Here is a 27,527-nt window from a genome sequence, read left to right as displayed (position 1 = left end):
ATTTTTTCACTTTTCTCACATTACAGATTTTATTTTTTTGTGATATGTTGACTTAATTCTCACAATATGTGAATTTACTTCACGTAATTTGTAGATTTTTTTTCCTTGTAATATGAAGCCATTTATTTACAAAATATTTTATTTCCCCAAAATTAGTTTTGTTGTCATAATATTGTGACTCCTTTATTATAACACTAACACCTTTTTCCATTATATTTTGACCTTTCTCATAACACTGCATCTCTATTCTTGTAATATTTAGACTTTATTCTCACACAATGACAATTTTATTCTCGCAATATTAGGACTTTTTTCGTGCAAAATTGCAACTTAATTCCTGTAATATTTGGATCTAATTCTCATAATAATAATTTATGCTATTAACATAACTCATTTTTTTAAACCCTGAACATTCCAACTTTATTCCAGCAATCTTATGACTTTTTCCTCCTCGTACAAATAAATTTTTCGAAATATATATTTTTTTTCTTGAAAAATTATTTATCTTTGTAATTTATTCTCATAATAAAATTCTGACTTAAAAAAAAAAAAAAAAAAAAAAAATCCTAATATTCTAGTTATTTTTTGTAATTGTTTTCCTGTAGTTTTAAAAAATAAATCACAACAAAACATGACAATTTTTTACACTCATTGTTTCAACTTTATTCAAATCACACTTTTTCACACTTCGTTTTCGCATTACAGTATTTAATTTTTAATCCAGTAACATTGTCATTCTGAAAAAAATACATGTTTTTGTTAAATCTAATTTTGATTTGAATGTATTAAGTAATTTATTTTTTATTTGATTTAATTGTATTTTAAAAATTTTGATTTTATTCTAACAACATTCTGCCTTTTTATTTCATTTCAGCCATCATTTGATTCGCTTAATATTTTTGGTTGCAATGTTTTTTGTTTTTTTTCTGACTTAATTCTTATAAAATTTGGACTTTTTCCCAGAACGTGACTATTTTGTTTTGTTGTTCCTGGTAATGTTTCAATGTCATTCTTCTCCCACTTTTTTCACACTTTAATTTCATAATACTGTATTTAGATTTCATTCTGGGAACATGCAGACAAAAAATTAAAAAAATCTCAATAGTGGTAATATTTGGTAATATGGAAAAAAAGGTAATATTTTGACCTTTCTCTTTGAATATTTGGACTTTATTCCACAAACAAGACTCCTTTTTTTCCCCTGCACTTTTTCATCTTTAGTCCCATTTTCGTCCCAATATTTCCTTTCTCTCAGCCATTATTAATTGGGCTTTTTCCTTTTTTTCCTAACTCTCCTAGTGTCCCAAAAGGCTGCGTCTCGTTTGGCTGTCCGAGTGCTTTGCTCTCTCGTCCGAGAGGTGAGGTTGGGAGGGAGGGGGGGGGGGGGGGTCGCTGGGAGAGTGTGAGACTATTCGGCCTACTCAATGAGTGCATGACACGGGTTAAGTGTCCCATTAGGAGCCCCCTCACCGAGCCAAAATCTTTTCAGACAGTCAGTGGGCGACAATCCCCCCCACTCCCACAGTCGCCCCCTTTTCCCTCCTTTATTTTATTCCGCCTTCTCCAAATAGACGTGCGGGATGCGGTTGTCCGTAGCAACCGCGCCATCCATGCGGGGTGCATCTTTGTGGGAATGGCTGAGCCTGTGTGTGTGTGTGTGTGTGTGCGTGCGTGCGTGCGTGAGATGCTTTGAGCTTGCACACAAGCGCCATGACTTGTGTGAGTGCTTTCCATAATCCGGCAGCACAGGGAGCACACAGACAAACACGCACACGCACACACACCTACACGCGCACACATACGCATCCAAGATCTATGTAGGCGACCTTGTGTTGGTGCGCGTCGGCCTCCATAAAAATTCCAGAACCATTGGAGCAAAGTAACAAAGTACAAATAGGAGATAAATGGTTTGGTTGTTTAAAAAAAAAACATTTTTTTTGGTTTTGTTTGTGTAATGTTTGTGCTGTATTTGTGTTGATTTTGTTCTATTTATGTTTTGTGGGTTGTCTCTGTGTAGGATTTGTGTTGTCTTATGTTGCGTTTGTATTGTGTTTGCTTTGTGTTTTTGTAATGTTTGTGTTGTATTTCTGTTTTCGTGTTGTATTTCTGTTTTTTGTAGTCGTGTTATGATTATTTTGTGTTGTGTTTCTGTTATTTGTTATTGTGTTATGATTTTTTTTGGCGTTTTTTGGCTGTTTTGTGTTTTGTTTTGTGTTTCTTGTTGTGTTGATTGTTTCGTGTTGTTCTTCCCGTACCGACGGTGAACGGTTTCTCTCCCTCTGCCATCAAGTTGCTCCTCCCACCGCACACTTCAATAATCTCAACGCAGATATGGAGCATAAACATGTCAACACTTGATGTCATTTTAATTGCTAGATGGACAAGTAAGGAAGATAAGAAGGAAGAGGGCCAAATACTACACAGGCATAGTGTAGATCACCATTTTGTTTGTTTTGAAATGGTTCAAAAGTGACCTGTTACAATCTCCGCCCGAGCTCTATCACACATAATAAGGCACGTCGCCACATCGAAAACATCACAAACAAATCAGAAGAAGAAGCAACAAGCACTCCTCCGTCTCTCTTCTCCAACGCAACATGTGTTCATCCAAGCGTGAGTTTCATTCCAGTTGAGCCTTCTCAGAACTAGTGGGTTAACTCCATTTTGGGCATTTTTGAATGCAGAAATGAATTGAGAAAATGTATATCTTTCAGTCACTGATGGTGTAGTGTTACACTTGCCTGACTTTGGTGCGGGCAGGGTGGGTTCAGTTGCCACTCAGTGACGGTGTGAATGTGAGTGCGAATGGTTGTCCGTGTCTATATGTGTTCAGTTCAGGGTGTTGTCGGCCTTTTGTCCGAAGTCAGCCGGGATAGGCTCCAGCGCCCCGCGACCCTAACCAGGATAAGCGATGTTGAAAATGGATGGATGGTATATCTTTCAGATGAATTCTGCTCTGAATTAAGGTTAAGTTCCAATTTTGACATATTAAGGGCAGTGTTCATTCATCAGTGCGACACTTGGCCAACGTCCCAGAAAGTGAGATTAATAGAAGACTCAGAAAGTAAGCACAGCGGACCCCGCATATTCATGTTTTGGCACCCACGGATTCACCTATCTGAGGGTTTTTTCCTTTTTTCCCCTCCACATTTTTTTCTCTTTTTGTATTTTCTTTTATTGGGGGGAAGGAACTAACTCTGAAAACGCTTATTGGCTGTTTATCCCCATTTATTCAAGATTTTTGGGGGGTTTAAAAAGAAAAACAATGAAAAATAAACAGTTAAAAAAAAAGCATATTTTTGCAGGTAAATGTTATAGCTCATCAAAAACCTTGATACTTGACAACATGGCAAAAACTGAGGCAAATCACAATGTCTGTAAAAATCTCTATATTTTATCCAGAAGATGTAATCGTTGCCAGATAATCCCCATGAGATAAATCCTCCAGATTTTATTGAAGCCTTAACATTTGAAATCACTCTTCTGCAAAATGACAAAAATGGAGTTAGCCCACTCTAGTTCTCATAGGCTCAATTTATTTTATTTTGCTTTACTTGCTTGTTATCAAAGTGCACTTTTACAAAGGTTAGTATTATGACATCAATTGTGTCGCATGATATTTAGACTTTATTCTATTAATATTACATTTTCACCAGATGAAAAAAATCAGGTAATATTAATTTTGTTCTTAATATTATGTCTATTCTCCTAATATTTTTACTATTTTCTAATAATAGTTCGACTTTATTCATTGTAATATTACTACTTATTCCTCATATCCCAATTTCGTTCCATAACATTTCGATTTAAAAAAAAAATAAAAAATTTTAACAACTCATAATATTACAACAGTACTTATTGTTGAGATGGATTACATTGTTATTCTTATGATAAACTTTTCTCGTAACATTATAACTTTATATATAATTAAATTAACATTCTTGTTATATTTCATTTTTGTAGTACTTTTTTTCTTATTACTTTTTTCTCTTAATACATTTTTTTCCTGGTTATACAGTGTTTACTTTTTCTCATATTATTACCTTAATCTATTAATATTGCTACTATTGTCTAATATTTTTCCTTTTTTTGGGTGTAATATTACTACTTTGTTCTCAAAGAACAACTTTATTTTTTATAACATTTGGATTTTTGGGGGTTTTACAAATACAGTACTCTGGTAATATTAAGACTTTTGTATCATAATATTATAACTAGTTTCAGAGCATTAAATATTTTGACTGTCATAATGCAACTACAATTATTTTTGTAACATTACGACTTCACAACATTCCATCTTTTTGTCATATTAAGTCTATTTTAGTCTTCAAATGTCAGCTTTATTTGAATAAAATTAAGATTTAGATGCCTTTATTCTTGTGACAATCTTGTAATATTTTTCATTTTTTCATATCACGGTTATTGATGTGATTTTCCATTGCAATATTTCGACTTTACTTTAGTAAAGTCTAAATGATGATTTAATTTTTTTACATTAAGAGTTTTGTCTCATGATGCTTTGAGTTTTTTCTTCGTAAAAGTCATTGAGTACGCTAAATAACATTACCACTTTTCGATTGTGATATTTGCACTCTTTTGTCATAATATTCTCATAATCTGACCATAATAATAATAACTATAAAATTCTCATAATCTGACCAGTTTATTTTCATAAAATGTTTGCTCTCGTAAAATTTGACTTTATTGTCGTTATGCGATTAGAGGTTTATTGGGACTTTTTTTGCTTGTAGTATTTTGACTTCATTCTCATCCTGATGTTTTTACAATTACTTCGTTTATTTTTGGAAAATTAAGATTTTTTTACTCTTAGTATTTTGACTGTCAGTCTTTTTTCTTGTAATAGTTTCAACTTATTCCCTTATTATTTCAACTTCTTTACTCTCATATTTTCAAAATCTCACCACTCCATAAAATGTAGATTTTCTTCTCCTGATATTTAGGTTTTATTGTCTTCATGTGAGTCTTTATATGTCAACTTTATTGTTATAATTTATAGACTGATTTTAGATTTTATTCTCAAAACCTCACCAGTTTATTTTCATAAAATTGAAATGTTTTTTTTCCCACATATATATTTTTTTTACTTTATTGTCGTAATGTGGTTAGGACATTTTCTTATAATATTTAAACTTTATTTTTGTAATATTCACAATTTGTTGTCGTAATATTCTCATCATGTCATCACTTTATTTTTGTGAAATTAAGATTTGTTTTCCTCATACCTTGGCTTTATGTCCATATGTGATTAAGACTTCGCTTTTAATACGTCAACATCATTCTCGTAGTGTTTCTACTCTTTTGTCATAATATTCACATAAGATGCGCAAATTTCTTTTATTTCCCAGAATTGTCTTTTCATTTCCATTTCGACTATTTCTATTGCTTGGTTGAGCACGTGTTTAACTATGGCCATTTGAATAAAGGGATTCTAAAACTATTTTTTCTTTTGCAAAAAAAAAAAAAAAAAAAAAAAAGTGTCAAATGCAACAAAATTCATAAAGACATACATGTGATGTATTTGTTTTTTGTACATGTTGTCCATCACGCTCACATTCAGTCTTGCCCAAATACTGTCCACACATTGTGCTGTTTCAACCGTCGGCCATACTACACAAAAAGGTACACATTAGAAATGCATACATTGGAGTATTATTATCATTATTACAACGAGAACCTACAAAAAGACCATGAGAATAATCATCATAACATTAATACAAAGTCAGTGGGGTATTGCAAGCGTCCGCTTCCTTCCCACCGTCCTGAATCTATTTACATCAGAATAACAAAGCTATCAAAAAACAAAAGGCCCCAAAAGTTCCTCCTAAAAATGATTGTGTGTGTGTGTGTGTGTGTCTTCTTTGATGGTCTACTTACAACAATGTCCATTCCACATATGTACAAGCCTTTTAGAAAATAATTTAATTATAGTTACACACTTCCTACACTGCTCAGACGGGAAAGTTACAGAGGCCGCAACATTAGGTGAGCCAATGAAACCTCATTGGCTGCTAGGGCCTGTGTGGGCGTGGCTAACAGTCGCAGGGCGGGGTCGGCTGGGCTGCGCGGTCACAGAGAAGAAGTGGTGGAGTCGACGATCTCTCTGCCGTTGCACACGCTCGGGACGTAGTGGGTGCTGACGGAAGCTGCAAACAAAATAAAAGCGCACTTTTTGTGGACAAAGTCCTTTGCTTTTGGATTTTCTGTGCATTAGAGTCCATCTATTTGTGGCTGTATGGTTGAAAGAATAATTGCTGCTATGTTACCTCCTCATGGCTAACGCTTAGCTTCAATATGCTAAATACTAATGGTGATTGGGTAGCAAGTAGCACCCTGGTTCAATACCTTAATTCTATGCGTCTGTTTGGATTTTTCTTTGGCTTTTCTCGTTGTGTGGGAGAACATTTTTATTGTCTAAGGCAAACCCCTCCCTTGAGGATTAAGTTGTCAACTGACAAAAATATGTCATTTTTTGTAAATAAAAATAATTTTACAATTTCTAATGAACTTGCATATCATTATTATTAATATAAACTATTGTAATGTGTGACATTAATTTGTCATATTTCAATGTGGTAAAAGGTATACAAATATTGTCAACAACAAATTGAATTTGAAATCAAAAGTGATGGAAAATTTGGCCACACAAATATTTAAGTATACAACTATTGTTCAATCTATGCTAAGAAGGGATTTGGTAGGGAAGAAAAAAATGCTTGTAATATCAATAACAAGTGTACAGATGATCTAGCAAAATAAAAGGAACAAAACTATTTAGCAAGAAACATGAAGTCGACACTTGATTTGCTTTAGTGGGCCACAAAAAAAACAAAAAAAGCGGCGAGCCGGCTCCGACCCCCTGGCCTTGAGTTTGACAGCATACCGTGAGCGGCGTAGGAGGCGACTGCCGTCCCGCTGACGCTGAAGCGGTTGAGGTTGAGCCTGTGACTGGTGACGTTCTTCTGGGGCTGGAACATGATGATGTGAACCTTGGGGGCGAACATGCAGCCCAGCACCACGAACCCGCTCAAGCTCACCGAGATGCACATGGTGGTCGTCTGGACCTGAAAGCGCGCCGAGCATCATGTCAACTCACTTGGAACATGACAGTATTACAGTATGTCGACTTACCGGTGCCACAACTTAACTACTTTTTACAGTTATAACGCTTGGTATATGTTTTTTGTGTTGTTTTGCGAGCCCAAATTTTAGTTATGAAAACTCTTAAGATACGGCCCCGCTCGAGTGAAGAGAAAAGTACGGAAAAGGGTTGTGATGCCCTTGCATGTGGGCAAGGGGAGCCACAGTCGTCGACGCGCTTTCTGATTCGGATGCCTCCCGGACGCCTCCCTGGTGAGGTGTTCCGGGCACGTCCCACCGGGAGGAGACCCCGGGGACGACCCAGGACACGCTGGAGAGACTACATCCTTCGGCTGGCCTGGGAACGCCTCGGGATCCCCCCGGAAGAGATGGATGAAGTAGCTGGGGAAAGGGAAGTCTGGGCGTCCCTGCTAAAGCTACTGCCCCCGCGACCCGACCTCGGATAAGCTAGTTTAGTTTAAAAAAAAAATTAAACGTAACAAAAATTATACACAGTGGACCGTCGCATACTCGGGGTTCGGCACTCACAGATTCACCTATTTGCTGATTTGTTTTTTCAAATTGTGTTCTTTTGTTGATTTTTTTCCCCAATTTTTCTAAAATTATTATAATTTTTAATTCTATTTTTCATTGTTTTTTCTTTTTTTGGGGGGGAACCGACCCCGAAAACACTTGTTGGCGGTGCATCGAATTAAACTTGTAAATCAAGGTACTGCTGTAGCATTTGGCATGTTAGGTGTGTGCCTTTAAGGGGCGTGGCCTCGTGAGTGATGTGGGGCACTGGTTTGGTTGTCTGCGTGTGAGCGTCTGGGCGTGAGTTGTGGCTTACAGCAGCTCCTTGTGAGTGTTCATTAAACGGCTGAAAGTGAATCAGCGACTGTGGCTCTCCTTGCCCACATGTGTTGCTCCATTTTTTTTCTCTTCACTCGAGCAGCAGCATAGCTGAATTAAAAAATAAAATAAATAAAAAAACATGAAAAACATGGTGGCTGATAACAAAGCAAAAAAATAAAATAAATCAACAAAGTGACTGCTCGTGTCTTGAAAAGTGAGAAAGAATTATGTAATTAGTCTCTTTTTTTAGAACAGGAAAAAAAAACTGAAAAAAATGTGCATATTTGTCATTAGGTCAACATAGTATCACATTTTCCACATGCTGTACACATATAATGCAACAAAGAATTTTTTTATTACATATTTACATTTAATCATATTTTGTTATCAGAGTATTATTTGTGTAAAGAACATATATGTGGTTCATTCCAAAATACTGATCTATGATTTGAATCCACTTATCTAGAGGAAACGTCCAAAGGTTCCTGTTGATGTATTCATTCAAATTTAAGAAAAGTCGTCAGTGTCATCGAATGTAATTAGTTATCTTTAAGAAAGTATTTGAAATAGTTACACTGCTATTACACTTTCAGCTGGGTAAGCAACTACATTTCTCAACACTATGTTAGTGTATAGTGAACGTTAGTGAAGTACCCTGTAGTCACTGGAGGTGACATAGAAGATGGGCAGAAAGGCCAGCCAAATGATGCAGGTGGTGTACATGGTGAAGCCAATAAACTTTGCCTCGTTGAAGTTCTCGGGGCACTTTCTGGTCTTGAAGGCATATCTTCACGAGGGGGACAAGCATATTCATGTTCAATAACCAGTGGTTCAAAGTAACCAAGTACAAATACTATCTTTCTATACTGAAGTAGATTTGTCAGGTATCTGTACTTTACATTTATTTTTCTGCCGACTTTTTACTCTTACTCACCCCCACACATTTGAAAATAGATATCTGCTAAATCTATCCATCCATCCATCCATTTTCTGAGCCGCTTCTCCTCACTAGGGTCGCGGGCGTGCTGGAGCCTATCCCAGCTGTCATCGGGCAGGAGGCGGGGTACACCCTGAACTGGTTGCCAGCCAATCGCAGGGCACAAAGGAACAAACAACCATTCGCACTCACAGTCATGCCTACGGGCAATTTAGAGTCTCCAATTAATGCATGTTTTTGGGATGTGGGAGGAAACCGGAGTGCCCGGAGAAAACCCACGCAGCCACGGGGAGAACATGCAAACTCCACACAGGCGGGGCCGGGGATTGAACCCGGGTCCTCAGAACTGTGAGGCTGACGCTGTAACCAGTCAGCCACCGTGCCGCACAACTGAACAATCAAGGTACATTTAAATATAACCGCTACTTAGGCACATGCTGAAACCTTAATGGAGACTGTATGTATGAATGTATTTATGAAAATGTTGGTTCAGGTAAAACAATTAATTATTGCATTTTAGTAAACATGGGTCAAATCGGAATGGGAAAAGCCTGAGTGTACATACACTTTGTAGCAACTGGACAAAAGAATGCCATTTTCAAATATTTTCATTTTTGTGTATTTTCGGTCTCATTAAAAGAAAATTTAAGGCTGAAAGAACGACTTTTAGGGTATTTTTTTTAATATAATGCTGTGACATGTCAAAATGGGTCAAATTTGACCCAAACTGTATGGAAGGGTTAAGTACAAATCTGTTTGTACTTTTAGTTTCAAGAAAGACTTTTTTTTACACATATTTATTTAGTATTTAGTATCTGCACTTCTACTTAAGGACAGAGTGAAAGTACTTTAGCCACCACTGTGAAAAACAAATTAACAACAAGCAAACAGAGTAAATTACTATATATATACTGTATAAGGGTTAAGTACATATCAGTCTGTACTTTTTACTTTTATTGAAGTACAGGAGTTAAATCAGTACTTCTACTTTTACCAGTCTTTTTTTTTTAACACAAGTAAAAACATCTTCCTATTTTTATTCCTTGACTTTCAATTCAGCATGAAACTCTGCTCTTGTTTGAGAGTCTTATTTGTTTTTAACTTTAACTTTTTTAAAAAAAATTTATTGCGTTATGTTAATGCTCTTATGTTTGATTTTTATTTATGTATACAGCACTTTATTTGTGCTGCAGTTGTTTTTAAAACTTCTCTATAAAAAAAAGTCGAGCTGAGTAAGTTCAGAATGTGAGTGCATTTTCCACCTCTGTCAAAAACAAGTAAACAACAAACAAACAAGAGGAAAAAAGGCCGCACTTACACATCTGTAAAGGTGAGGTAAATACAGTATCAGATGATGCACTCTTTTACTTAAATACAGGAGTTGAATGTTTTTACCAGAGTATTTTTTACGAAAGAGAGTGACCTCTGTCAAAAAAAGTAAACAACAAACAGTAGGGACGTCACTTACATCGTACACAGGATGACCAAGAGTACGTCGTAGCTGAGGGACAGCAGCATGCTGGCGTCGCGCACGTTGCACTTGAGGATGACCGTCTGCCGGCGCTCCGGCAGCGTGAAGCGCCGCGTGCCCGGAACCTCCAGCAGCAGCCACACGGACACCATTACCAACTGCACCGAAATCAGGCTCAGGCAGATGAAGACCTGCGATGCCATTCAAATCTCAATGGACTGCGTAGCTAACGTTGCGCACAGCTGGACATTTTGGCCTACACTGACCTGAGAGGACGGGCTGATGAAGCGCGGCCTGGCCACGCCTGCTCCATCCTTGACACCGCCGAAGATCCTGGCGATGCGGTTGGTCTTGGTGAGCAGCGCAGAGTAGCAGACGGCGAAGGACGTGCCCAGGCCGAGGCGACGCAGGGCGCAGATGGCCGGCGACGGCTTGGCCAGGAAGAGGAAGGTCATGGCGTACGACATGAAGACGCCCAGGAGGAGGATGTAGCACAACTCTCGACCCGACGCCTTCACCAGCGGCGTGTCATTGTGCCGGACCAACACCCACAGCACCAGGCCGGTGCACATGAAGCTAAAGGAGCAGATTTAGCATAGCATACATGTATGTTAGTTAGCGTTTGCGAATGGACCACATACAGGAAAATATAAGCACGCAAAGCCGTGGTGGCCGGTCAATAGAAGGCGCTAGGGCGCCACCCCAACGCTCAGCTGAGTCACCTTGAATAAGAAAAAAATGAAATAAGTCGGGAGGGTCGACTGGGTTGAACATCGGTAGCTGAGACAATTTGAAAATGGAGAAGAGATTAAGTAATTCAATGAGTTCACTGAAAACAATACCTTTTAATAGGAGAACGTACTAACAGATTAGCAGAACCTCGACGCGAAACAGCACGGACGTGCGTTATTCCGCTTAGCTAACTCCTTTTCAAACATCTGGATCTGACCCAGCAAGGATTAAGACATGTATGACAAATTTATATAATAATATTTGTTTTTGTCTTAATTGAAGATAGACAAAAATAAATCAACACTAGATAGGTTGTAAGATAAAAGGGAAAATCAATAAAACAAAAATAAACAAGTGTACATGCTCAATAGGAGTAGGAAGAAGTAAAAAATGTAGACAGATTTGACTTGTATAATAGTAATGAAATAGGGAGCTAATCATATACAGTATATTCTAAGTATAAAAAAATAACAGGTCCATCTAAAGTAATCACAACATTCAAGCTAACATAGCCAACGGCTTCATCATCATCATCATCATCCTAGTTGTATATACAGTATATAGACATCTTTTTTTAATCAATAATTTATTATTTTTCTTTTTTAAATTTCATCAATTTCACAGGGTGTCAGCGTGGCTCTCCTTGCCCACGTGTGAAGACATTACGCTACCTTAATTGCTCCTTTTTATTTCCGCTTCACTTGAGTGGCGACGTATCTGAAGCAAATCTAAAATTTGTGATCGCAACACAAACCCCCCCCAAAAAATCGACCAAGGGATGTCTCGTAACTGGAAAAATGTGTAAATTCAAGGTACTGTATTTACTGTAATTATGACTTCACCACTGCATTAGTGTAGGTTAGTTGCGACTTAACGTACAAATTCAGAAATGTAACTCCATCCTAATTGAGGACCCACGGAATAATTTTCTGAAGGTTTAATCTGCTTGGGTCGAATCGACCCCAGACGTGATCATCACTCACCCCACACAGGCGATGGTAATGGGCCCAATGGCCCACGCGTCTTCCCACATGATGTAATCTTCAGGGAGCTCGTAGCAGGACGTCAGGTCGTCGGTGGGCCACTGACCTGGAGCGCAGGGCGAGCATGTGAACTCATCGGCAAGGTATTCATGAGGCTCGCAGGCGGTGCAGATCCAGCAACAGTACTCGCCTGTGAGGCACACGGAGGAAAAAAGCCAGCAATAGGATTTGCTCTGCTCCCCGACTATTAAGGTGTGGTGAAAATGCTTCGGCTCTCCCACCTGCCTGCATTTTCTTCATCTCGTTGCGCTCGCAAGGGTCGCTGCACTGCGAGGTGGGCGCCGCCTCCCTGGGCCACTGAATCAGACCGCCATTAAGACTCAGACTCTCGGCCCATTCGCCGACCGGCACGTAAGCGTAGCGCTCGCCCGAGTGCTGGTAGCTGAAGATATTGTAGCGGCCCACGCCGTCGCCCTGGGAGTCGAACTTGACGGCCGTCTCGCTGCCGGCGGGGGAGAACGGGGCTGAAAAAGAGATTAAGTAATGAGTGGACAATTGCAGACAATCATGCCGTGAAACTATTAAAACTGGGAGCTGTGATGATGGGGCCCTCGCACCCTCTTTATTATGGTGAATCCTAGAAATGATCATGAAATTTTGACGCCATACTCAACACACGTTGGATGGCACCGGCAACAAAAAGCTTCACAATTTAGCATTTTCCTGTATCTTGTTATGATAGACATGTCCACCCAATTTCGTGTCAGTCGGTGAAACCGGTGCCGGGGGCTAATTATTTCAAAATTTCCACGGGGTGCTACTGAACGAAAATCAGGGGTGTCATCTCGAGGACCGCTAAAATACAAACCTTTTCACCAGGATTTACATGCATGCAAAAACTGGTGAGCAATTTCACACTTTTGTTTGGGCAAATTTCCTAGTAGGAGTACAACGGAGGGAGTTAGACCCTTGGAATTTCTCGGAAAATGCCTGCTTTAAATATCCAACTTTTGAAGTGATCATCAGACATGGATTTGCCCACATTATATGAAATCGGCAAAAAAGCTTGGCAATTTAGTGTTGCCTATCTGTTTAGGATACCAGCTTCTGATTGGACCTCATTTGGGTGAATTATTAGTAGGAGAACGCGGAATTTGCCTGAAAATGGCTTACTGTTCCATTCTGAGCTCGTGTGCTTGAGACTTTTTCGTGCATACTTTATGACAGACATGTCCACCGAATTTCGTGTCAATTGGAGAGACTGGTGTCGGTGGCTAATTTTTCTTACTTTCCAGCAGCTGCTACTTTGGCAGCACCCGGTGCTCGGGCCCTCATTATAAAGTCATGTCTGTTGTCTGTGAGGCTGAAAAACTCACAGTGAGATGTTTTCATCAAGTATTTACAAAGAGGCTATAAACGCCTGCTATGCTTGGCCATGTCCGCCTCTATCAATGGCCTCCAATCTGTCCCCGAGGCAACATCGGCACAAAAATCGCCGCTCGGCAATGATATCCGACAACACCTCATACCAAAATGCGTCGTTAACAAAGGGCCTGTAAAATCATATAGGCACGGAGGCAGTGCACACGATCCCTGGGCGTCGCTCGGGCTGCCTACTCGCTGATGGAATTGGCTTCGGGGGCTCCTCTGTGAGGGAGGTACGCTGCGGAAATGCACCAAATTGGTTTGTACACAAGTTGTTATGTGAGGATTAGCATGCACCCCGAGGACATTCGGGGAGATTGTAACATTGGCGACGAGATGCACGAACGGTAATGGAGAAGCGCGGGAGGAAAAAGAGGATCTATGGAGTGCGGCTAAGAAGAGAAAGTCATGTCGGACCTGACGCCTGGCTGGCCAGCGGCACCCGACCGAGTCGCCGATTGGTGATCAGCTCTGAAAGCAGCTTGTACAAATGACGCCAAATGATGATGTGACAGCAGCCAAGACTGAGCAGAACATGACCTTGGGCCTTGGTGCAGAGCAGATTTAATGATAATGTACTGCGGATTTTAAAGCGACCATTTTTCAGATTTCTTTTTAACTGATCCTCTGTCATATGCAGAAAAGGGGACTGTAATTGCCTATAGATGCCACAAGACGGCGGCAAATCACTAAAAATGGAGTCTGGTATTTCGTTTGGATTGGTTAATTGACTCTGGTCTGTAACAACACAGAAAGAATAATCAGTTGACCAAGCATCTAGCATGTAGACCAGGGGTGTCAAACTCGATTTTGTCTCGGGCCACATCGCAGTTATGGTTCCACTCGGAGGGCCATTATGGCTGCAAACCCATATGAATGTATGGTTGCCTCATATTATTACATATATAGTTTGACACCTGTGATGTAGACAATCATAATCCCATGTGACATACAGTGGGTATGGAAAGTTTTCAGACCCCTTAAATTTTTCACTCTGTTTTATATTGCAGCCATTTGCTAAAATAATGTAAGTTATTTTTTTCCTCATTAATGTACACACAGAAACCCCTATTGACAGAAAAAAATGGAATTGTTGGAATTTATGAAGATTTATTAAAACATTTTTTTTTTTTAAATATCACACAGTCATAAGTATTCCGACCCTTTGCTCAGTATTTAGTAGAAGCACCCTTTTGAGCTAATACAGCCATGAGTCTTTTTGTTTTTCACACCTGGATTTGGGGATCAGCTGCCATTCCTCCTTGCAGATCCTCTCCAGTTCTGTCAGGTTGGATGGTGAACGTTGGTGGGCAGCCATTTTCAGGTCTTTCCAGAGATGCTCAATTGAGTTTAAGTCAGGGCTCTGGCTGGGCCATTCAAAAACAGTCACAGAGTTGTTCTGAAGCCACTCCTTCGTTATTTTAGCTGTGTGCTTAGGGTCATTGTCTTTTTTTAAGGTGAACCTTCGGCCCAGTCTGAGGTCCTGAGCACTCTGGAGAAGGTTTTCAGTTTGGCCGGACGGCCAGCTCAAGGAAGGGTTCTGATCGTCCCAAACGTCTTCAATTTCAGGATTATGGAGGCCACTGTGCTCTTAGGAACCTTAAGTGAAGCAGAATTTTTTTGTAACCTTGGCCAGATCTGTGCCTTGCCACAATTCTGTCTCTGAGCTCTTCAGGCAGTTCTTTTGACCTAATGATTCTCATTTGCTCTGACATGCGCCGTGAGCTGTAAGGTCTTACATAGACAGGTGTGTGGCTTTCCTAAACAAGTCCAATCAGTATAATCAAACACAGCTGGACTCCAATGAAGGTGAAGAACCATTTTAAATATGAGTGTCACAGCAAAGGGTCTGAATACTGATGGCTGTGGGATATTTTAGTTTTTCTTTTTTAATAAATCAGCAAAAATTTCAACAATTACATTTTTTTTCTGTCAATATGGGGTGCTGTGTGTACATTAATGAGGAAAAATTATTTTAACAAATGGCTGCAATATAACAAAGAGTGAAACATTTAAGGGGGTCTGAAAACTTTACGTATCCAGTGTAAATGGCAGTATTCAGTAGTTCTATGATTCAACACAAAGAAACCACCTTCACATGGGGCTCATCACGAGTATTTGGCAAACTCGTAAATGCTGAACTGCGAAAATTTGGGGGTTTACTGTATTATGGCCCCATTTGTGGCATCTGCTTTTGAGATGTCCTATTTAGTTGGTGACCCTTGAATACACCTCGTGAGGGTCACGGGCTAGTGAATGACGTCAGGAGCTAGAGTCAGGTTGGGCGGAAGCTTGCATGTACCTCAAATTTTGGTTCACAACACCTCACATGAAAAAACACTGTATTATGTTCTAATTGTGAGAACCTATGAATGTAGCAGCTGCAAATATGTCCTATAAATAGTGAGCAGATATTTCATAAAAGAACATTTGTGAGGTGTTTCTAAAATTGTGTCCGTCTCATACAGCACTCGCCACTAACTGACGGTTATCATCTCTATCAAGGCAGACTGCTGGCTCCAGCTCTCGTTTTGGACGGCACAAGTCAGCTTGGACTCGGCTGTGAGTGGTGTTTAAATTGAAATCCAGGCTAGCATTGAAAAGCTGCTTGAACGGTGGAGGGAGTTGGGACTTTTATGAAATCCATAAATCACAGAGACAACATAACCCTCGCTCGCGTCTCCGTCACAGGAAATTCTCCTTGTCAAGTCTATTTCGGAGTTCGGGAGGGGGGAGGGGGGGTAGGGCAGGCGGAGAGCGGTTGGGGCGGGATAAATGTTGGGGTGACAGCTAAATGAAAATGATTTAAATAAACGCTGATAATATCTGCAGACGAGGAGGAGGAGGAGATATGAATCCATTAAACTGCCAAGCAGGCAGATAATAAAGTCTGTTAATAACACTAAAGCAATAAGACAAGTAAAACAAGACCTCCTGTTTTACATACACACACACTAACACAACAGTTGGCCGCTGATGATCATAACGGCGTTTTATTAGAAGCCGCGCTGATGCCTAATTAGCAGTGTGTGTATAACGATAACTAAAGCGATGTGGTCCCATTTTAGGGAGTATTAGCCACAACTAACACCAACGACCTTGCTCGAGCGGCTATTTTGCACAGCAAGCGAGAAGGCCCCCGAGAACACCCAACACGGCCTTGACTGACGGCTGTCGTGCTGAGTTCAATGTGACCACCCGTCACAGTGCGCAGCAGCGCTTTGGGCGTAGGCCTGATGTCAACCGCTAACGTTCTAACCCTGAACCTCCGCCAAAATGACAAGCTGATGTCATGTTCGGCAGCGTTGATTTTTGAGCCTTCTTAACCCAGGAGTTAGGGACCGAGGCCTGCAGTAAATAGCAAAAACCATGAATAATTGATGCGTTATTAGGAATCCTACTTGTGTTATAGGCAGGACACGCCCCGCTTCAACATGATTGGCTCCTGCATTGCGGGAAGGGAAGGCTACGCAGATGTAACGAAATGACCATTCTAAATATGTATCACATTTGTACAAAACAAAAACAATCAAGTTTGTTATGGTTAGGTTTAGGGCTAGGTTTGGGGTTAGGATAGGTTACAATAGGTTAGGGTTAGGATTAGGATGGGTTACAGTTAGTGAGCTTTATATAAACACCACAACCAATCATAATGCAGCGGGCAGTAGCCTGCCTAGAACCTGAGTGGGATTCCTAATAACACGCAATTGACACACACGAAACGTATATATGCCACAAGATGTAGGCAAAACACTTTTTCAATCAGACAAGGATGTGGTCTTACTCCTCCCCTCACCTCAACATAAAGTAGTTCCTTGGCACAAAGATGGAGCTAAAATACTATTTTTAGATGTAACATGTCTGTTAAATCAGACAGGCGAATTTGTGAATGATCAACTGCAACATGTGAGGGTTCTTATATGCTGATACAGTATGTTGGGCTAATTACAGTGTAGGACATTACAAATGCATTAACCGCCATTAGTTTTTATTATAACAAAATGGAAACAATGTATGAGTGGTCTTACAATGGTTTGTATTCACATTTTTGACAAAACATTACAACAGTGTTTTTAATTTGGCTTTTGTGATGAATACAGTGAACCCCAGACAATTAGACTTTGCTATTCACGATTTTCAACGAGGCGTGTTTTTTTTCTGTGGAACCTACCCTTAGCAATTTGCTGACAAAAAGCCTTTTATGGGGCCCCGACACCACAAATAAATAAATAAATAAATAAATAAATTATATATATACAAAAATAGCCCCTGACACCAGTTTCAACGATTGACATGAACTCAGGTGGACATTTCTATCATAACAATGTCGGCCATCTTGGTGTGAAGCAGACATTTAGGGTGAATTCCAGAGCTCGAATCATCAATTCCGGGACTGGCCTTGAAAAAGGGGTTCACGTACCCGTTCATCGCTGTCAGTGCTTGCAAGCTTTTAATCACCAATTTACAACAATTATCTACAGTGGTACCTTGATTTACCAATTTCTCAATTTACCAGTTTTTTTATTAACGAACTGTCGCTTGGTCAATTTTTTTGCTCTATGTTTCAAGCAATAATGTGATTAACGAGTGCGCTTCAGAGACATCTTCCCTAGGTGGCAGCAGAGAACTTCAACATCAGGCCACGATCAGTTCACATGGTCACCTTGTAGTGAAAGTACAGGTACAAATGTATTTTTTTCTAATCAAGGGTCCTAAGAAAATGAGTACTGACAAGAGGAATTAGAGGATAGTCCATTGAATTAAAGCTTGAAATAAAATAAAAAAAACATGAGCGAGGAGTGCATGTAGTCAACTGGCCCCTGCAGTACAAGCGTGGTACTTCTACGTTATATACTAGAGTGAAGCAGAAGGAGTCGATAAAGGCTACACCACCAGACAAGAGTGTTAAAATTATTTATGTTGAGGCCCTTATTTATTTATTTATGTTTCTGAAAAGATGGAGAACCTGCTGAAAGTGAAGACAGAGTGGCCAAAATGGCACCCCCCCCCAAAAAAAACAACGAAGATAAAGTTCAGTGAAAGGGAAGTGATTATTCTTTATTTTTATTTATTTATTTTTGCAATTAAGAAAGCAATTAATTCCTCAACTGGATCCTCTGTGCCTTGGCATGTCGCTACACTCCTAATCAATATGTGCTGTGTGCGTGTGTACGTGAGGGGATGTTTTGCGTTCATATGTGGACATGGGAGGCTTGTTATATATTTCTTGAGATTTTAATTGTCTGTATTTATCTATGTGAAGCACTTTGTGTTGCATTTTAATGTATGAAAAGTGCTATATATATAAATTTTATTTCATACTAAAGATTTTGGTGTTTTTTGGGGGGCTGAACGGATCAATAGCATTGTCATTCATTTCGATGGGGAACGCTCATTTGAGATACAAGTGATTTGACTCACGAGCATTGTCATGGAATGACAGTACAGTAAGTCAAGGTTTCACTGTACCAGTTTATGCGAGGGAGAAGTCTCACTACATCAGCCAGCAGCTAACGTTAGCAGTATAAAAGCTGTGTCAATAGTGCCAATAGCAGTAAAATGTGTGTTGACATTAGGCTGCAAGTTTAACCATGCTTGCAGATGGCGTTCGTCTTGCCTCAAATGACTAATCGTGATTTCTTTCTGTTCAGACCAAAAGCTGTATACCTTTCTACTTTGTGCTTCCATTAACAAACCAACAGCATGTCGGAAACATTTGCATTTATTTAGAATTCAAAGGCCGGTGGCACGGTTAGTGACTGGTTAGAGCATCTGCCTCACAGTTCTGAGGACCGGGGTTCAATACCCGGCCCGGCCTGTGTGAAGTTTGCATGTTTTCCCCGTGCCTGCGTGGGTTTTCTCCGGGAACTCCGGTTTCCTCCCACATCCCAAAAACATGCATGGTAGGTTAATTGACAACTCTAAATTGCCTGTAGGTGTGAATGTGAGTGCGAATGGTTGTTTGTTTATATGTGCCATGCAATTGGCTGGCAACCAGTTCAGGGTGTACCCCACCTCCTGCCCGATGATAGCTGGGATAGGCTCCAGCACGCTCGCGACCCTAGTGAGGAGAAGCGGCTCAGAAAATGGATGGATGGATAGAATTCAAAGGTGTTTCCGAGCTTTCTTGCGCTCTCCGGTATGCAGGTAACAAGGGAATGACATGCTTCTTTTCAAAAGAAGAGCTGCTGGGTGTAAAGGAACAGGCAAAAAATAAAAAATGAAGGTCAGAGGTGTTATTGTGATATCTGAGCACACAATGTTAATATAGGATGACGAAAGTGTCACCCAAAAAAAAAAATTTTAAAACAATTAAAAATCGCACCATGAGAGCAGGCGGCACACAATGTCCTACAGCAAGTATCCAAAATGAGAAAGTGATTATGATTCCAGATTAGGGTTGTGGTGAAAAGAGGCTTTTCCATTCAGAATGAGTAATTAATTATGTTCTCGAGCATGTCAGGCTAAGTCTTGCCCAGGGGGGATTGTGGGTATTAAAGGAGGGCAGCAAGAGAGAACAAGAGATAGAGAGAGACGACGACAAAGGAACTTGGTGGCTGGAAAAAGTCATCTAAAAGTGAGGAGATTAAATTGGTGAGTTTGACGGAACTTTTCTTTGTTGATGCAAATTTGGAATTGGTGATTAGAAGAGATAAACAACATTAGGCTCCAATACATTATTACTACTGTATACTGTACCAGATATTAAGGATGAACTGATCATTGCATTTGCAGTAAAATCACAATATGATAAAATACATAATTACAAGGTCATGTGAAACTTCCTCGTAGCTCTTTTTGCTACCACAATGAGTACATTTTAAACCACTACACGAGTAAATACCTCTCGCTTACAGTATTTGATCATTAATTGAATAAAAACCCCGCTCATGTCTTGGCGCAGAGCTCCTCCTTGGAGCTCCTCTCGCCAGTACAATGTATACATATTCACGTCTGTCAACTGCATCATTTGATGCTAAACCCAAACAAGCGAAACTAGAAAAACAAGACTGCGATTGACTTTATACTCAACTTTTAAATGTCATGTGTACTACAACGTAAGTCAACCGCTCTGCCAACATAAACCATCAAGGTGAATAACTCTCATTAATGTTAACTTTAGGTGCATAAAAACTTGGATGTGATCGACACATCACGTAATAACTAGCTCATATCTTGTTGCGCAGCTCCTACCTCTCGCCAGCACAATGAATAAATATTTGTCTGTCAAAACCAAAAACATTTAAACTAGAAAATAAGAATGCAAATACTAATTACTATAAGCTTCATTTCAAACACTGTTTTGATCATATTATGGCCCAAAATTTGAATACAAACAACATACTATTTGCTATGATGAGAATAATTTGTTGATGGATATTACCTTCTACTTCCATTATGTTTTCAAAAAAGATAATGGAAGTATATGCATTTGTAATTATTCTTAATAATGGAAACCAGTGATTCTGAAAGTGTGGCATTAATGGTGCACGAAAAAAATCACTACCAAAGTACTATTCAGTTGTATTTAACATTTAAATTAAATACATTTGTATGTAATCTTAAAGAACTGTTTGTTTGCAAACATTTGTGTGTCATAGTGTGGATCTATTGTAAATCTCCTCTTAAGCTACCAAATCGTGTTCCTTACGAATCAGGGCATGTGTATACAGAATGTACTGTAAGTATACACTTGCTCCACATAGAAGATAAAGAACAATCAATGCACTGCAGATGCTATGGCCATACTCTCACAGACACAACCATCTTTTTTTCTTTTTTTTTTATTTACTCCAGAGAGTTAATGACCTTAGTACACCTGTGGCCAGCGCACAGAGCGTAAAAGCAAAACACTTATAGATCTGGACGCGGAGATGCACTCATGTGTTGCAAATGCGCACACACACACACACACACACACACACACACACACACGCACACACAGACACACACGCACACACACAGTCGCTATATTTGTTCTCCCCATGGAGTCGATCCCCAGGGGGGAAACAAGCAGCAGTGGCAGCTCACAGAGGAAAGAGACGAAGGGCGGGAAGACTAAAACAAGGCAGAGCGATGCATAGGCGGAAAGGTGCGTCAGGAAGGTAGCTGAGATACGGAAAACAAAAGGGAGAATACAAGAGGAGCTGGCAGGGGGGCGAGCTGAGAGACAAGATAAGGGCAAAGAAAGGAGACGAGTGGAAAGGGAGAGGACGGCGACAGGAGATATAGGTGGACCGCAGCGTTCAATAGAGGAATGCTTGAAGGACGGATGGGCGGATGAACAGAGGGAGGGAGGGATGAAGGAGTCGACAAACAGACTGACGCAGAGAGGTGGCGAAGGCAGGAGAGCAACCTTGTGAAGTCTGAGTGGGATGCGCTGTTTTTTGAATGTGGAGCGAGAGAACACTTTCTGGGTGCGAAAGAGGAGGAGGAGACAGAGAGAGGGAGATGTAGAGGGACGGAGGGATAAGGAAGAGAGCCATCGAGATGGAGGAGGAGGCGATGAGGAAGGTTGTTCTCGAGCATCCAAACGTCGCAGTAAGCTCTCTGCTGCTCAATCTGGCCCTGAAGGCACTCCGTCTCTGCTAATACACATTCATATATCGCTCATATCTAAAATATTAACTTGGTCCCAGAAAGATAGGAAAGATTTGAACCCAGAACCTCACAACTGTGAGGCAGACGTCTTCACCACTAGTCTAACATGCTGCCGTTAGGAAGACAAGTCTAACTAAAATGTACATCTTCTCTTTTGAGTAAATAAAGAGTGACATGTCACGTAAATCATTTGCATGTGTTTTAACACAAAGCTCCTCCTCAAAGCTCTTCTCACTAGCACAATGAATATACATTTAAGTCAGTGAACTGCATCAAAATAGCCAAACCAGAAAATAAGACTGATGGAATGAATATTCAGCTTGGCAATACAAGTATGGCTAAAACACACATTCTCAACTTGGTCCTCATGAAGACAGGAAGACAAGTACAACTAAAACACACACACAATCTCTTTGGACGAATAAAAACTAATATAATTGAGAAATGCCCCGTGAATCACTTTCCCGTGCGCTGGTGTGCAGCTGCTCCTCTCACTAGCACAATGAATACATGTTCAAGTCGGCCAACTGTATCATGCGATCCAAAAAGCAAAACCAGTAAACTACAAAACAAGACAGTGACTGAATTAATACTTATCTTTGTCCTCATAAATATATTATGACAACTAAGGCTAAAACACATTCTCAACTTGCTTAATTAAAGATAGAAAGACAAGTGCAGCGTCAACACACGTTCTAAACATGGTCCCCACAAACACAGGAAGACGAGAAAAACTACAACACACAATTCTCTTGGGGAGAATCAAAACTGATATGACTGAGACATACTACGCGTATCACTCTTGGTGTGCAGCTCCTCAAATCACTTCCTAGCGCAATGAATACGTTAAGTCTGACAACCGCATCATGTGATGCAAAACCAAAACCAGCTAAACTGGAAAATAGGACCGAAGAGAATAATTAGTACTCAGCTTGGTCCCCATAAATATGACAATGAGTAAAACAAACCCAACTTCCTCATTCATACTTAATAACAAGTATGCCTAAAACACATAGATTTTCAACTTGGTCTCCACAAAGGTAGAAAAAAAGGAAAAGATAAAACACATACAATCTCTTCGGGCAAATAAAAACAGATATGATAGAGACATTTCATGTAAATTTTGACATGCAGCTACTCCTTAAAGCTCCTCTTGCTAGCGCACCAATAATACCTTTAATTCTGTAGACGTGATGCAAAACCCCCCAAAAAGCTCCACTATAAAATAAGCCTGTGATTGACTTAATACTCTGTTTGGCCCCAATATAGACAGGAAGACATGCTAAAACACATGACTTAAGTGTCTCCCATGTATCATCATTATTTTTATGAGTGTGTGTGTGTGGAGAGATGTGTTTGCTGCACATCAGAGAAGGTGGGTGGGTGGTTAGGATGTTACCTGGTAGAGGTGTGTGTTTGTGTGTGGGTTGGGGTGTCTGGAATTTCATGCTAGTTTAAAAAAAATACAAGCTGCCTTTGTAAAAAAAAAAAAAAAAAAAGAACAAAAAACTGTTTGTATAAGTGCAACTGCAACTGCAGTCCATCTATCCATCTATCTATCCATCTACGTATATATGTATACTGTATGTGTGTGTGTGTGTGAGTGTGTGTGTGTGTGTGTGTGTGTCTCCTGGCTGACATCGGGCCCTTTTCGTGATCGACCGGATCACTCCAAACAATTGGCAACAGTGTCGGCTTGATTACCATAGCAACCGGCGAGATGAACAGAATGTGAATACACACGGCAGCATGCAGAAGCGGCAGTGCGCTAACAGCACATACGCACTCACAGATTGTTTTCCAAACATAGGCATGGGAATCTTGCCCTCCTCTCAGTGCTTATTCACCGCATCACACAACTCTGTCCATTCATTTCTAATAATGTGTATTCCCATCTGACTTTGGGCAAGAGGTGGGGTACACCGTGACCAGTCGCCAGCCAGTCGCCAGCCAATCACAGGGCACACTGAGACAACCAATCATTCAGATGCACATAACATCTATGGACAATTTAGAGTCTTCAATGAACTTGATTTGCATGTTTTTGGAATGGGAGGACGTCTGTGAGGCAGACATGCTAACCATTACACAACCATGCTGCCTTGTGACAGAACCACCACGTCAAAACCGACTGATTGGCCGCTGGGTGTTAAAAGTGGATCTTAAGTGTGATGTTTATTCTTTCCCATTTGTGTATTTTAACTTAAAAGTGTCACAGAAATGTGATTAGGTCACCTGGGAAATGTTTTAACCCTTACATAACCCTGTTTTGACATTTGATAACAATAAAAATACTCTTCATGTCATGAGCTTTCCTAAATTGTCAAGTACGGGTGCTACAAAGTTTATGTAGACTGAGGCTGTTCTGGGTCAAATGGATTTTAGATTTACCAATGTATGTTGAATCAAGGCGGCACGGAGGCCGACTGGTTAGAGCGTCAGCCTCACAGTTCTGAGGACCCGGGTTCAATCCCCGGCCCCGCCTGTGTATAGTTTGCATGTTCTCCCCGTGCCTGCGTGGGTTTTCTCCGGGCACTCCAGTTTCCTCCCACATCCCAAAATGATGCATTAATTGGAGACTCTAAATTGCCCGTAGGTGTGAGTGCGGATGGTTGTTTGTTTCTATGTGCCCTGCGATTGGCTGGCAACCAGTTCAGGGTGTTCCCCGCCTCCTGCCCGATGACAGCTGGGAAAGGCTCCAGCACGCCCGCGACCCTAGTGAGGAGAAGCGGCTCAGAAAATGGATGGATGGTAAGGGTGGGAATCTTGAAACTGTGAAACTGTATATTAGACAAAAGTATTTATTTTTTTCATTGGGGTGAGTAAAACTGATATATCACTTAAGTGTGTCTTGACGAGCAGCTCCTCCTCAAAGCTCCTCTTGCTAGCACAATGAATATATGTTTAAGTCAGCAGTAAGGCACTCTGTGGCGACTAGGCAGCCTCTGAGCCCCGACGTGAAGACTGGCAGTTGCGCCGGGACAAATTTCCCCTCCTTTGCCTCCGTTGAAATCCACCGGGCTATTAGCATGCTGCTGTGGCCGCCGAAGGGTGCACCACAGCGGCACGATGCACTGTGGTCCCCCTAGACTATATTTTATTTTCCTGCCCCTCGAGCTGTGACAACACGGGGGCCACTGTGAGCCTGAAGGCCCTAACCACTGGCGGCTTCTTTAGCCGCTAGCAGGCTGGCACAGGGCGGCAGGGCCGGCCAGATCGCGACCGCCTTGCTACGTGCAGCACGTGGATGCACACAGCAAAGACAAAGTAGCCCAAATAACATGAAAAAAATAACATTTCCCCCTCCTTGAGCCGTCACCTTGTCGTGGTGGAGGGGTTTGTGTGTCCCAGTGATCCTAGGAGCTAAGTTGTCTGGGGCTTTATGCCCCTGGCAGGGTCACCCATGACAAACAGGTCCTAGGTGAGGGACCAGACAAAGCACGGCTCAAAGACCCCTAATGATGACGACAAACAATGGATTTCGTTTTTCCTTGCCCGGACGCGGGCCACCGGGGCCCCCCACTGGAGCCAGGCCTGGTGGTGGGGCTCGAAGGCGAGCGCCTGGTGGCCGGGCCTGCACCCATGGGGCCCGGCCGGGCACAGCCCGAAAGGGTAACGTGGGTCCCCCTTCCCATGGGCTCACCACCTGTGGCAGGGGCCATAGGGGTCGGGTGCAGTGTGAGCTGGGCGGTGGCCGAAGGCGGGGACCTTGGCGATCCGATCCCCGGCTACAGAAGCTGGCTCTAGGGACGTGGAATGTCACCTCTCTGGCAGGGAAGGAGCCCGAGCTGGTGTGTGAGGTCGAGAAGTTCCGACCCGATATAGTCGGACTCGCCTCCACACACACCTGGGGTTCTGGTACCAGTCCTCTCGAGAGGGGTTGGACTCTCTTCCACTCTGGAGTTGCCCATGGTGAGAGGCGCCGAGCAGGTGTGGGTATACTTATTGCCCCCCGGCTCGGCGCCTGTACGTTGGGGTTCACCCCGGTGGACGAGAGGGTAGCCTCCCTCCGCCTTCGAGTGGGGGGACGGGTCCTGACTGTTGTTTGTGCCTATGCACCAAACAGCAGTTCAGAGTACCCACCCTTTTTGGAGTCCTTGGAGGGGGTGCTGGAGAGCGCTCCCGCTGGGGACTCCATTGTTCTGTTGGGGGACTTCAATGCTCACGTGGGCAATGACAGTGAGACCTGGAAGGGCGCGATTGGGAGGAACGGCCCCCCCGATCAGAACCCAAGCGGTGTTCTGTTATTGGACTTCTGTGCTCGTCACGGATTGTCCATAACGAACACCATGTTCAAGCATAAGGGTGTCCACACGTGCACTTGGCACCAGGACACCCTAGGTCGCAGTTCGATGATCGACTTTGTGGTCGTGTCATCGGACTTGCGGCCGCATGTCTTGGACACCCGGGTGAAAAGAGGGGCGGAGCTGTCAACTGATCACCACCTGGTGGTGAGTTGGCTCCGATGGTGGGGGAAGATGCCGGTCCGACGTGGCAGGCCCAAACGTATTGTGAGGGTCTGCTGGGAACGTCTGGCAGAATCCCCTGTCAGAAGGAGTTTCAACTCCCACCTCCGACAGAACTTTGCTCATGTTCCGGGGGAGGCGGGGGACATCGAGTCCGAGTGGACCATGTTCTGCGCCTCCATTGCTGAGGCGGCCGACCGGAGCTGTGGCCGTAAGGTGGTCGGTGCCTGTCGTGGCGGCAATCCCCGAACCCGTTGGTGGACACCAACGGTGAGGGATGCCGTCAAGCTGAAGAAGGAGTCCTATCGGGCCTTTTTGGCCTGTGGGACTCCTGAGGCAGCTGATGGGTACCGGCTGGCCAAGCGGAATGCAGCTCTGGTGGTCGCTGAAGCAAAAACCCGGGCATGGGAGGAGTTCGGTGAGGCCATGGAGAAAGACTTCCGGACGGCTTCGAGGAAATTCTGGTCCACCATCCGACGTCTCAGGAGAGGAAAGCAGTGCACCACCAACACTGTGTATAGTGGGGATGGGGCGCTGCTGACCTCGACTCGGGACGTTGTGAGTCGGTGGGGAGAATACTTCGAAGACCTCCTCAATTCCACCGACACGCATTCCCATGGGGAAGCAGAGTGTGGGTTCTCTGAGGCGGGCTCTCCTATCTCTGGGTTTGAGGTCACAGAGGTAGTTAAAAAGCTCCTCGGTGGCAGGGCCCCGGGGGTGGATGAGATTCGCCCGGAGTTCCTAAAGGCTCTGGATGTTGTGGGGCTGTCCTGGTTGACACGCCTCTGCAACATCGCGTGGACATCGGGGACAGTGCCTCTGGATTGGCAGACTGGGGTGGTGGTCCCCCTTTTTAAGAAGGGGGACCGGAGGGTGTGTTCCAACTACAGGGGGATCACACTGCTCAGCCTCCCTGGTAAGGTTTATTCAGGGGTGCTGGAGAGGAGGGTCCGTCGGGA

The 27,527-nt window shown here is 42.1% G+C and overlaps 1 protein-coding gene across 3 annotated transcripts in view; it reads right to left on the bottom strand.

Moving 5' to 3' along the window:
• Positions 1-3,514: 3,514 nt before the first annotated feature.
• Positions 3,515-27,527, bottom strand: part of grm3 (glutamate receptor, metabotropic 3) — a 55,819-nt gene continuing 31,806 nt past the window's right edge. For all 3 annotated transcript variants that reach the window (XM_061773779.1, XM_061773780.1, XM_061773778.1), the window contains 7 exons: positions 12,358-12,600; positions 12,077-12,266; positions 10,628-10,937; positions 10,359-10,552; positions 8,608-8,740; positions 6,902-7,082; positions 3,515-6,164 (listed from right to left, as the gene is read on the bottom strand). In XM_061773779.1, the coding sequence (XP_061629763.1) occupies positions 6,088-6,164; positions 6,902-7,082; positions 8,608-8,740; positions 10,359-10,552; positions 10,628-10,937; positions 12,077-12,266; positions 12,358-12,600 (1,328 nt within the window). In that variant the 3' untranslated portion in view covers positions 3,515-6,087. The remainder of the gene's footprint in view (positions 6,165-6,901; positions 7,083-8,607; positions 8,741-10,358; positions 10,553-10,627; positions 10,938-12,076; positions 12,267-12,357; positions 12,601-27,527) is intronic.

Source organism: Phyllopteryx taeniolatus, chromosome 5 (assembly GCF_024500385.1).
Source record: "Phyllopteryx taeniolatus isolate TA_2022b chromosome 5, UOR_Ptae_1.2, whole genome shotgun sequence".
Classification (NCBI taxonomy): Eukaryota; Metazoa; Chordata; class Actinopteri; order Syngnathiformes; family Syngnathidae; genus Phyllopteryx; species Phyllopteryx taeniolatus.
The sequence above is the reverse complement of the archived record's forward strand: the minus strand, read 5'-3'. Positions and strand labels throughout refer to the sequence as shown.